General features: G+C 40.1%; 1 protein-coding gene across 1 annotated transcript in view; it reads right to left on the reverse strand.

Annotated features, from left to right (window-relative positions):
• Nucleotides 1-11330: 11330 nt before the first annotated feature.
• LOC125264739 (neuronal acetylcholine receptor subunit beta-3-like) overlaps nt 11331-11460 on the reverse strand; it is a 20612-nt gene continuing 20482 nt past the window's right edge. The window contains exon 6 of the mRNA XM_048184420.1: nt 11331-11460. This exon is cut by the window's right edge and continues 51 nt beyond it. Coding sequence (XP_048040377.1) covers nt 11331-11460 — 130 coding nt within the window.

The raw sequence follows: 11460 nt of genomic DNA on the forward strand, positions 1-11460 counted from the left end.
ATGTCAGGTTTTAAATCGTGTAAGTCAAATCGAAAACAAACCTTCTGTGTTTATGTAATCTGTATGAAAAGAGAGCCATGTCAGAAGTCCGTGATTCAGCTCATTATCCGCTAATGCGGCCACGCCCACGGAGCGAGCGCTATTCAGAGGCAAATTCAGTCAATACATGCATTCATCATCTCAATCGTGTATTTATTGTCTTGAAAAGTGTTTTGAATAGCCATAGTTAGCGATCTCTGGCCTCTGTTAGTTCAGTTATTTCCTGGATTGCCTATTCTTCTTTAGCATTGGCATTTGTGGACTAAAAGTGCACAGAGCGCCCTCCGGCTGCGAGTATGAATTGTAAAAACAGTATCCAGTGTTCATAGTGTACTCCTCTGTATAGAAAATTGACATAAACATGAGAATCCATCAATATTTCTCCAAATGTGCATGCTTTTAAGCTAAAAGCCTATATGAAATGCCATAGAGGTAACATAACTGTTCAGACACTTTGTATCACAGAAATGCATTATATTTTAATAATAGAATACCATTATTTTAAATTGTAATAATATTTCACAGTATTGCTGTTTTTTCTGTATGTTTGATTTACATTATGATGAGCTTGAGACATGATCAACAGAGGGTTTTTTCACAGCCTACCTGTGACTGAAAGAGCTCATTATTTATGCAGGTCATTAGAGCTCTTTATCTGATTCTTTTGTCTTCTCGGGTGAGAATCATCCATTATTCATGATTATTCACGCCTCCACGCATATTGTGTTTCTTGACCAAAGATGTTTTAGAAAATTTAAATCTCTCTATTGTTTTATATGAAGGAGTAGGAATGATAATTTTTACATAATTTTGAAGCAAAAACTTTAGTCTACAACCTCCAATACCCAGAAGTCTTGTGAACACAGATTTAATATTATTTTTTTGGCTTTATTTCAGTGACTTAAGTTTTTTGTTTTTTTCAATAACCACGCATAAACGTTATTCCTTCAAAAATACAAACATGTACATAGATGTTCCTTACATATTATTGTAGCCTAGTTTGTGCTGAATACAGTGTAATGACACTTTTTCCATTAATATGTTTATGAACAACTGAAAAAAGCACAAATGTCAGGGCATGTCAAAACTTCTCCAGGCCCCAAATCAGCCTTAGACCCCTGAGGGTTAACAGCTGAATTTGTATCAGATGTTGCACTAGAAATAGCTGTCACTGAGAATACTTATTTCTGTGAATAAGTATCAAATGTGTAGTTTGCATCAGTTCTTTGCAAACATAGTTTTGAATGGATTCGGATGGATCTTTGTGATCTCTCTTTGTTTCACCCATTGCTGCTAAGGTCCCGAGGAATTTTTATGGCAGTCTCTGGCCAACCTTAGGAAGTAGTGTCTAGATGGGTGAAGGGCAGTAACTGCCTGTGGACCAATGAGAAGTCCTGTCCTTCCCAGGCTTGGTACAAGAGGTCTTCTTCTTGCCCTCTAAGAGAGGTCTGGATGTGGTCCTTACATCTTTATCTGATGGCGTTGGACAGTTTGTTTGTGTTAGTCCACCAAGATCCAATCAAAATGTAGCAAACCTTTGTCCACTGTTACGGACAGAGAAGGGCCCGGCCATAAACTGGGCCCAGGAATGTGCTGTTCACTACAATTACTCACCCTCATGTCGTTCCACAACCGTTAGACCTTCGTTCACAAATGAAGATATTTTGACAAATTCTGATGGCTCGTGAGGCCTGCATTGACAGCAAGTTAACTTAGACTTTCACACGCCCAGAAAGGTACTAAAAACATATTTAAAACAGTTCATGTGACTTCAAAGCTTTATGAATCTTTTGTTTTGAATCAGTAGTTCGGAGCACGGAGCACAAGTCACGTGAACCATTGAAATTTCGAAACACTTATGAAATAAAGCTTCGTTTACTGAAATCACATAACTTTGGCAGTTTGAGATCGTTTGATACATGCTCAGAACCACTGATTCAAAACAAATGATTCGTAAAGCTTCAAAACTTAATGAAGCAGTGTTTTGAAATGGGCCTTCACTAGTTATTGTTGAATAAAGTCATTATTTTGGGGGTTTTTTGGCACACCTAAAATATTCTTGTCGCTTCATAATATTAAGGTTGAACCATTGTAGTCACATGAACTGTTTTAAATATATCTTTAGTACCTTTCCGGGCATTTGAAAGTCTAAATTAACTTGCTCTCAATGCAGGCCTCACTGAGGCATTGGATTTTATGAAAAATATCTTAATTTGTGTTCCGATGAACGAAGGTCTTGCGGATGTGGAACGACACAAGGGTAAATAATTAATGACAGAATTTTCATTTTTGGGTGAACTAACCCTTTAAAAACTAAACCTCTGTTAATTGTCAATAAGAAAATCTGTAGACATCTGTCAATTTGGTTAGTAATAAGTGAAGCTTGTAAGTGTACTGCCATTTCACCTTTTTTATTTTATTTTGTTTGTTTATTTGTTTGTTTGTTTTTGGTGTTTATGCCAACCAAAATTCTATGTCTGCCCAACGTTGGAGCTTGACGAATTTAAACGTCAACCCAACTTTCATTTTCAACCAGAAGTTATTTTAAACGTTCAAAGAATAGTATCTTATGTTTTGTTGTTGTTTTGTCATCAGTTGCCGAAGTGAATGCAGTGCAGATCTTAAATATTCTACGTCAGAATGCTGACTTTTATTAGCCGGATCCTGCGTCAGTATCACACGCATGCATCGTGCTGCTCATGTGACCAGCTTCGGCCAATACTGAGCCGGCGTTCGGACGTAAACATGGAAGCTCTGCACTAGGTTCACTGCACCAACTGTGTAACAGACTGACAGAGAAGAGGAAACATTGTTGAATAAAGTCATTATTATGTTTTGTTTTTGCGCATAAGTATTCTCTTTGCTTCATAACATTAAGGTTGAACCTTGAATGTGGTAATTTCATTGCTTTCTATGGGAGATAAAAACAGAAACTGCCATTTAATGAACTAACCCATTAATAATTCACTAAAAACTGGCCATGAGTAACTGGGTCTCATTCACTAATAATTGTGTATTATGTGTATTATTTTGTATTTTTACGCACAGGAGAACTTCTCATGAAATATCTCCATCTTATTCACAACACGTGCATACGCAGATGAATTTGTTCTTAACCTCATTCTTATTTTAGTGAATTTGGAGTATTCAAAATGAGCGGCCGCATGCACAAGGTTAGTCTTTTGCATAAAACATGCTTTATTGCTTCAAATATCAATATCAGTGACTTTGTGATTGAACTCTGCTCACTGTAAGTGGTGTTGTTGGGCTTCTTCTAATCTAATGCTCATTGTAACTCATAGAGAGCTGTTTAGTGATGACAGACAAGAGGATAAAAATGGACATTCATATGTCAAGCTTGATGAGGATATAGTCAAAATGTAAATTGAGAAGTCAACAGAATTCTAATGAATATCAATGCAAATTATAATACATACTGTATATTCAATCATGGATGCAAAACTGTTTTTCATTGATTAATTTTATATAAATAATTTTTTCGCTTTCCTTTCTTCCTGTGATGAAGCAGCCTTCAAATACTATAGTGTCTGAACTGCAAGCCCTCAGTTGCAGAAAATGCAAGTCGTGCTCAAAGAAGTGATCCTCCATTTGAAGATGAAGATTGACATTTCACGCCTTCTGTTTCTTTGTTTGGTTCTGGCATTTGCATGCTTACATTTGTTAAACAAAAAAAAAAAAAAAAAACACTATTCATTGCTGCACTTTGTTTTTCAGTGACTTCTTTCAGAAAATTGCATTGTAATGCTTATTATTAGAATGTATTTTGGTCAAAAGATTAAATGCTGCTGTACTTTTTTATTGTACTGTAAGAATATTTTTAATGTACACAACAATACATATAGTGTATTAAAGTTTTCTAGATTTTAAAGTGTGTGTGTGTGTGTGTGTGTGTGTGTGTGTAGGTGTGTGTGTGTGTGTGTGTGTGTGTGTGTGTGTGTGTGTGTGTGTGAAATTACATAAAGCACATTAAAATGATGCTTCAAATATACTCTAACAATAATTCAAGAAGTATTAAAAGTACATTTTAAATGTATTTAAAGAAATACACATGGGTCCATTTTAACACAATTTCAATATATTGGTCCCACTTTATATTAAGTGACCTTAACTACTATGTACTTACATTTAAATTAATCATTTGATACAATGCACTTATTGTGTACATACATGTTTTTACATTGTACTTATATTTTAAAAACATCTGCATGTAATTACATCTGTAATTCATTTCTGTTATTACATTTATAATTACACTGTTGACCCATCCCTTACACCTTACCCCCACCCTTAAACCTACCCATACCACCAAAGCTTTCCCTAACCTTACCCCATATCCCACCTCAATAGCAGCACAAGTGTTTTGCAATTCAATATGAACCCAATAAGTATATTGTACTTATTTTTTGATGTAAGTACATAGTAGTTAAGGCCACTTAATATAAAGTGGAACCAATATATTTAATTTATTGCAAATAGCTGAAAATTGAATTTAAGTACATATTGAAATACACTTAATATAGTTAAAGTTGTTTCAAAATAACACATTTAATATGCACTTAGTATAGTTTAATTTTAATATATTGAGTGTGTCTGAAAAAAGCACAATTTAAATATATTTCCTTTTCATCTGGGTATATATATATATTTAGCCACAACCTACCCTGCAGGGGAAGAATTATGTGGAAATACACATATGGACTGGCCGTGGGCAGTACACATATGGAGTCCCTGGGATGGCTCCAGCCAAAAGATAGGGGGAGACTCATCTGACAGGTGACAGCAGGGCTGACTCTGCTAAGGGAATGACATGGGCTCACCATAGGTAGTTTGACCGTGAACAATACACATATGGGACCACTCACATTGAGGGGTCACAACATATGGCACCCAGTCAAACATCAACATCAGAGACAGACTTTTGGCCTGGCATCAGACACTCCGCAATGTCCGAGCTGCAAGGGGAGGCGGAGGAACTCAACAGGGTTCGCCAAGCGGGGAACTCTACTGGAGCAAATAGCACCACTATTAGCTCTCAACCGCGTCGCCGAATAGGCCGACCTGAGACATGGGAGAGTCCAGGAACAGATATTTATTGGTCTCCCTCATGTCTGCCAAAGTCAGCCAAAGGTGGTGTTGCTGGACTACAAGCGTAGCCATGTCTTGACCAACAGTGCGAGCCATCACCTTAGTAGTACGGAGGGTGAGGTCAGTGGCGACACGCAGCTCCCCCAGCAGCTGTTGGTCAAGACCATCCTGGGGCATGTCCATGAGCGCTTTGGCCTGATAGACCTGTAGCAGGGCCATGGCATGCAAGGCAGAGGCGGCCTGTCGCAGGCTCTGTAAGCTTTTTCCGTAAAGCTTGAAGAGAATTTACAGGCCCGGGATGGGAGACGCGGTTCTTTGCGCCAGCCAGCGGCTGTCGGACACATCGTGACGGCTCGCTCGACTGGGGCAATCCCAGCGTACCCCTTAGCCTCTCCGCCATCCAGAGTGGTGAAGGCGGAAGAGGTACCAGGCCTGGCATGAACGCTATATGCCGTTCTCCACGACTTGGTCACCTCCTCATGCACTTCCGGAAAGAAAGGTACCAATTCTGGAAAGAGAAACCAATCGTCCAGCCGAGAAGGTTTAGGACGCGGTGGAGGATTCCAGGCGACCCGACCTTCTCGGTGGCCCAGAAAAGCATAGCTGTCAACTCGAGATTAGCCCGGAGGGAGGTAGCGCAACCGAGTCTTCATCTCCTGAGGACTCAAGCTCACCTTCCGATGCCACGATCGACATCTGTTCGTCCGCAGATGCACTGAAGGAAACGGATGATCACTCGACAGAGGGACCACCACGATCCTCCAGCAACACTACAGGGGAAGCCCTAACTGTGATCCTCAGGTCACCCTTTCTACATGCTGATGTGCCGCCACTCCCTGAGAACCAAGGAACGAGAGTCTAGACCTCAACACTGAGATAGTCATGTTCCCGCAGTAAGAACATGAGCTATCCACAAAAGCTGCCTCAGCATGCTGAACGCCCAGGCATGTGACACAGCAATTGTGACCATCAGTGGGGACCAGGGAACGACCGCATCCAGTAACGCATAGACGAAATGACATCTAAAAAAGCTTTGTCTGTGAAGCTCTTTTAGAAGGGGGAAATTCAGCCCTTGTTCTTTTTTGCTGAAGCACACAGGGAACAGCCGCGATGTAACTGCAGGTACATCACTCCTTGAGTCACACATACAGAGGAACCGGCCCAAATTGCAAACCAATGGAGCAGAAAACAATGCTGTGAAAACAGCAGTTGAGAGCTGTATAAATAGATCACTCTGTGAAAGCTCATGGCTTCATGTAGGGTGCCTTAACACCAGCACAATGAGACAAAGCTCTTCAAGGGCTTGAGAAGTTCATTTTCAGTCAATAGCAGGAACACAACAGGTTGGCTCCGAAGCGAAAGACAGTGCGATTGCATCCATTTCCGTATTTATACGTGCGCATTATGCAAATATCGCACACCAATTCCATTGGCTTATTTTAGTTTCACTCAAAGATGATAGGGCTCTCTGGCGATATCCCAATTCTTCAGTCACTACTGATGTACGTCAAACGTGACCGACTGAAAAGGAACAATAGATTGTCGTCCATGCCCAGACAATTGCCCGCCGGCTATACTATGCATCACTCTTTAATGTATCTCACTGATGCCCACCAATGTACTGCTAACTTGAATTCCCTGCATCATCACTTTGCGCTTTTGAACTGTCAATCAATATGGGACAAAGCCCCTTATCTCAATGAAATTATCAATGACAATAAGCTTAACATTTTTCTTCTCACTGACTTGTCAAGTTACTGATGATTTTTTGCAGTTAAATCTTCTCGCACCTGAAGGATATAAGTATCTGTCCAGACCTCAACTACATGGTAAAGGGGGAGGTCTCGCTGTCATTTATCGGGACAATCGCTGACTCACACAACTTGAACGGCAGCACAGTGAAGGCGGTAACAAAAGAGAGGAATTTAGTTTTTAATTAAATTTATTATTTATTTTTTGTACATTCGTTTGAAATTATTTCACTTATACCAAAAAGTTATCACCAGATTAGTTTTTCTAATTCTAAATGACCTTTTCTTCATTCTACAAATGACCAAAATCAGCCATGGAATTTTATGTGTTTTTAAACAGGAAGCACTTCTCCTTATAGCTTTACCCTGGAGTTAGTTCGCCCTCAGCCTATGTGTGTGTGAGAGAAAGCGGAGGAGAGGTCACGTAGCTTCACCTTTTTGTGTGCGTAATATTTATATATGTCATATATTTATAAATTCTATTTATAGCAAAGAGCTGTGCACATGCAAGTGACGGGATTTTGTGCGTGGGAACTGCGTGCACACCGTCGCTTCGCCACTATTAGAACTACCACAGATTTGCGACTTTGTGTCTCTCTATTTGAATGTCTCTCTTATTGAAAATGAACTAGAGACTTGTGCTTGGCACATCCCGTTAACTGCTGCTTTATGTCGAAGTAGGCTACTGCCGGCCCAATTTATCAGCGGCCCACCAGGAATTCTCACAAATCTTCAAGGAGATATTCTTACTATATAATTACAGTTAGTGGTTATGTGCTGATTTTTTTACGTTGCAGAATGAAAGAAAAAAAAAATGTATTCAATTGTGAGTGTAAAGTGGGGGCGGCACGACAGGGTTTTGCCTGGGTTTTTTTAAGCGTCAGTTGAGTTTGCATCCTCCTAAAGCCTTGTCCACCTTTTTCTTTCTGAACTCAGTGAATTAATCCTTGCCTGCTCATTGTCATTTCCCATGTCGATAATGTTTGCTTTTACACTAATCAGTTACTGTCTGTTTTTGAATGTTTTTATCTGACTTCATTTTCCTACTAATACTCATGGTCATAGCCTTGATCTGATATGTACATCAAGGGTTGATATCTCTTCCACCTCTTTTTCTGACTCTGGTATCTCTGATCATAAACTTCTTGATTTTAGCTTAAGTCTGCCTATGCATAAAAAATAGTTTAGACTGTTATTTCATACCGCAATCTGAAAGCTGTTGATCACTGGTGTCAAAAGTATTCACATTCATTACTCAGGTAGAAGTATAGATACTAGGGTTTAAAAAGACTTCTGTAGAAGTTGAAGTATCAACTCAAGCTTTTTACTCAAGTAAAAGTGTAAAAGTACTGGTTTCAAAACTACTTAAAGTATAAAAGTAAAAGTAATGTAAGGAAAAAAATGCCATTAAAGACAAAAGCTTAGGCTCTGCCACAGGGGCCTATTGTGCACTACTCCACCTCCTCAAAAAAACATTTTTCTAAAGGCCATAATGACTATAATGTTATATTAAAATGTTAATGTTGAGATGCACTAGGCTACCTGTTTCCTGTGCTTGGTTGGGACATTTCACTCAAGTTCTCTTCTTGAGTCTCTGCCACAGACATCTTCGTACTTGGCTACATACTATGCTATGTCCAGTGTTGGGGGTAACGAGTTACAAAGTTATCAAGCCCTTAGTGGGAGTTACACCCAAGCATATCGAATTTCAGTACTTGTGTGCTTTTAACGAGTCTTTCCTTTAAACACTATATACCTTCTATTTATTTAACTAAAATATCTGTCTTCCATTCACAATGCAGTGGTTTAGAATTCTCCTAACAGCAGATGGAGAGGACTGCTGTGTTCCAACTCGAACGTTCATCATTAATCAGGTACTTTTTATGCAAATACTGGTGGTGGTATGTTTTATCTCAATTTGTGATGGGTGTCTGAGGCTGGAATCGAACTCTGGTCTTCTAGACAACTGAACTGCCTCTTTACCATTGAACTATGGTGGATGACAAATAACAGATGGACCCAAGGGCAGAAGAATAACATGCAGGCTTAGATGACTGAACAAAAAGTGTTTTACTGAGGAGTCCAAGTGCGATAGTTAGTGATGGGACATTTGAACCGAGGCTTCGGAGCTTGTGCCGAGCATAAATGGGCGTGCCAGATGAAGCATCGATTCGAGGCTTGTGTTGGGAATGTAGAAATCACGTGACCGATGACAAACGAGGCCTCGGTTTGTGTGGAATACGTCATCGGTTCGGTTTGAGTGTCGCTTCCGAATAAAGGGGGTTCGAAACACGCGCCACCTTGTGGGTGTTTAGTACAATAGTAGTAGTAGAGTGTCGGAGAGTCAATGTTAGAGAGTTGTGTCATTGTCGTTATTGTATTATTAGAGCTATATTATTTTATTATATTGGGTTATATTAGTGTTAGTATATTGTTGTTATTATTACTTATATTAGTTATATTATATTATTATTATTATTATATTACATAGATAAGATTAGTTAGATTGCTTTGGATTTTTGGACTTGGACTGGACTGCTTGTTGAATTGGATTGCCCTTTTGGATTTGTTTGCTTTTTTGTGACCTCTTAATGGAGCCAGCAAGAAAGAGGAAATCCTCCCCTGTCTGGGAGCATTTTGAAATGGTTGCTCACAATAAGGTATGTGTAATTGTTATATTTTACTGTCTTAATATAATTATAATCCTCACTATATGGCTGTATAATGTTTCATGTCTATTATTTCATGTTTCAAGGTGAAATGCTTGCTGTGCCTGAAGGAGCTGCCATACAGCAATAACACCTCCTCCATGCTCAGGCATTATCGAGCACTGCATGAACATGCAGAAACTAACAATCCACACAATACTCAAAGTAATACATAATATTTATTTTTCTTTATTTAAATAAGGTGTTAGGCTCCTACAATACACCAGCTTTGTATTTTATTATAGATTCCAAAAAAGAAATGGTGAATGAGGCCCTGGTGAACATGGTCGTCAAGGACTCCCAACCCTTTTCCATTGTGGAAGATGCTGGATCTCTCAAGATCTGAGGATCCACTAGTATATTGGGCTCAACAGAAGCATCTGTATCCTCCTTATACCAGCTCGCACTGGCATTCTTATGTTCCCCTGCATCCTCTGTCCTTGCGAAAGGATCTTTTCCAAGGCAGGAGAGGTTTTGTCCAAGAGGAATCGTCTAAACACCAACACACTTCAAAAACTACTGTTCCTCAATAAAAATCGATTATAATCCTTCCTTCGACCACCAGGGTGATCATATCCCCAGTCCCATAAGCACAACACTGCACTAAAACTGTTTGCTGCACCAAAAAACTGTAACAATTCTTACCTTTTCCCACCCCACCCCACCCCAAACTGCTCTGTTGCAGTTTGCAATATTACACTCCCTCCACAATCACTGCACTCAACACAGCATCCGTTTTGTTGTACATACTGTCACTATCCAAACAATTTATGAATAATCAATTAACTGTGTGTGTGTGTGTGTGTGTGTGTGACAGTTGTCTTTGCACAAGTAAAGTCAGACAGAGAAAAATAGGTGGGAGAAATCAAATCCTAATGAGTAGCAATACAATGTATTCTACAGAAGTTGGGGCCACCAAGTGGCTGGGAGAGTCATTACACGGCATAAGTGTCAGTGCCAGTTAGTGGTTGGGAGAGTCATTACAAGTCAGCACCAACTAGAGGCTGGGAGAGTCATTACAAGCTGGAGCCTTACACAATTTTAACTAATCATGATTCTGTTTAGATAGTCTAAAGCTTTCATGAGTTTTCTGTGGCCTATCGTGGCCTCCGCAAGGTGGCGTAATGTGACCTTATCTCTATGTGGCTCGTGGCCTTGTCTCCATGTGGCCTTGTGGCTTTGTTGCCATTCAAGGCTATCATGTCTATGTGGCCTAACGTGGCTGTTGTCGCCGTACAAAGCTATCATGTCTATGTGGCCTAACGTGGCTGTTGTCGCCGTTCAAGGCTATCGTGTCTATGTGGCCTAACGTGGCTGCTGTCCCCGTTCAAGGCTATCGTGTCTATGTGGCCTAACGTGGCTGCTGTCCCCGTTCAAGGCTATCGTGTCTATGTGGCCTAACGTGGCTGCTGTCCCCGTTCAAGGCTATTGTGTCTATGTGGCCTAACGTGGCTGCTGTCCCCGTTCAAGGCTATTGTGTCTATGTGGCCCAACGTGGCCGTTGTCGCCATTCAAGGCTATCGTGTCTATGTGGCCTAATGTGGCCTTTGTCTCTATGTAGCTATTGTTGTCTTACACTCTTGGTCTTTCCTCTTTTTTCTTGTCTTCCTCTCATCATGTCTCATGTTGTGCTCAGCTTTCGCCATTTTCTCTCACCATGGTGAAGTGGCTCTCTTCCACTGATAAGCATTATGGTATTTTCTTGTTTAATTTTTATCTCTATGTTTCAGGAACTGCAAGATTCACCACTGGTGGGTATATATTTCCTCTTACAATTCTTGGCGGTTGGGGGCGTAGGATCCATCCTGGTGGGATAATTCTCCTTCACCATTTTTGGGGGTCGGCATATGCCCCTG

The sequence above is a fragment of the Megalobrama amblycephala genome, linkage group LG1, assembly GCF_018812025.1.
Source record: "Megalobrama amblycephala isolate DHTTF-2021 linkage group LG1, ASM1881202v1, whole genome shotgun sequence".
Lineage (NCBI taxonomy): Eukaryota > Metazoa > Chordata > Actinopteri > Cypriniformes > Xenocyprididae > Megalobrama > Megalobrama amblycephala.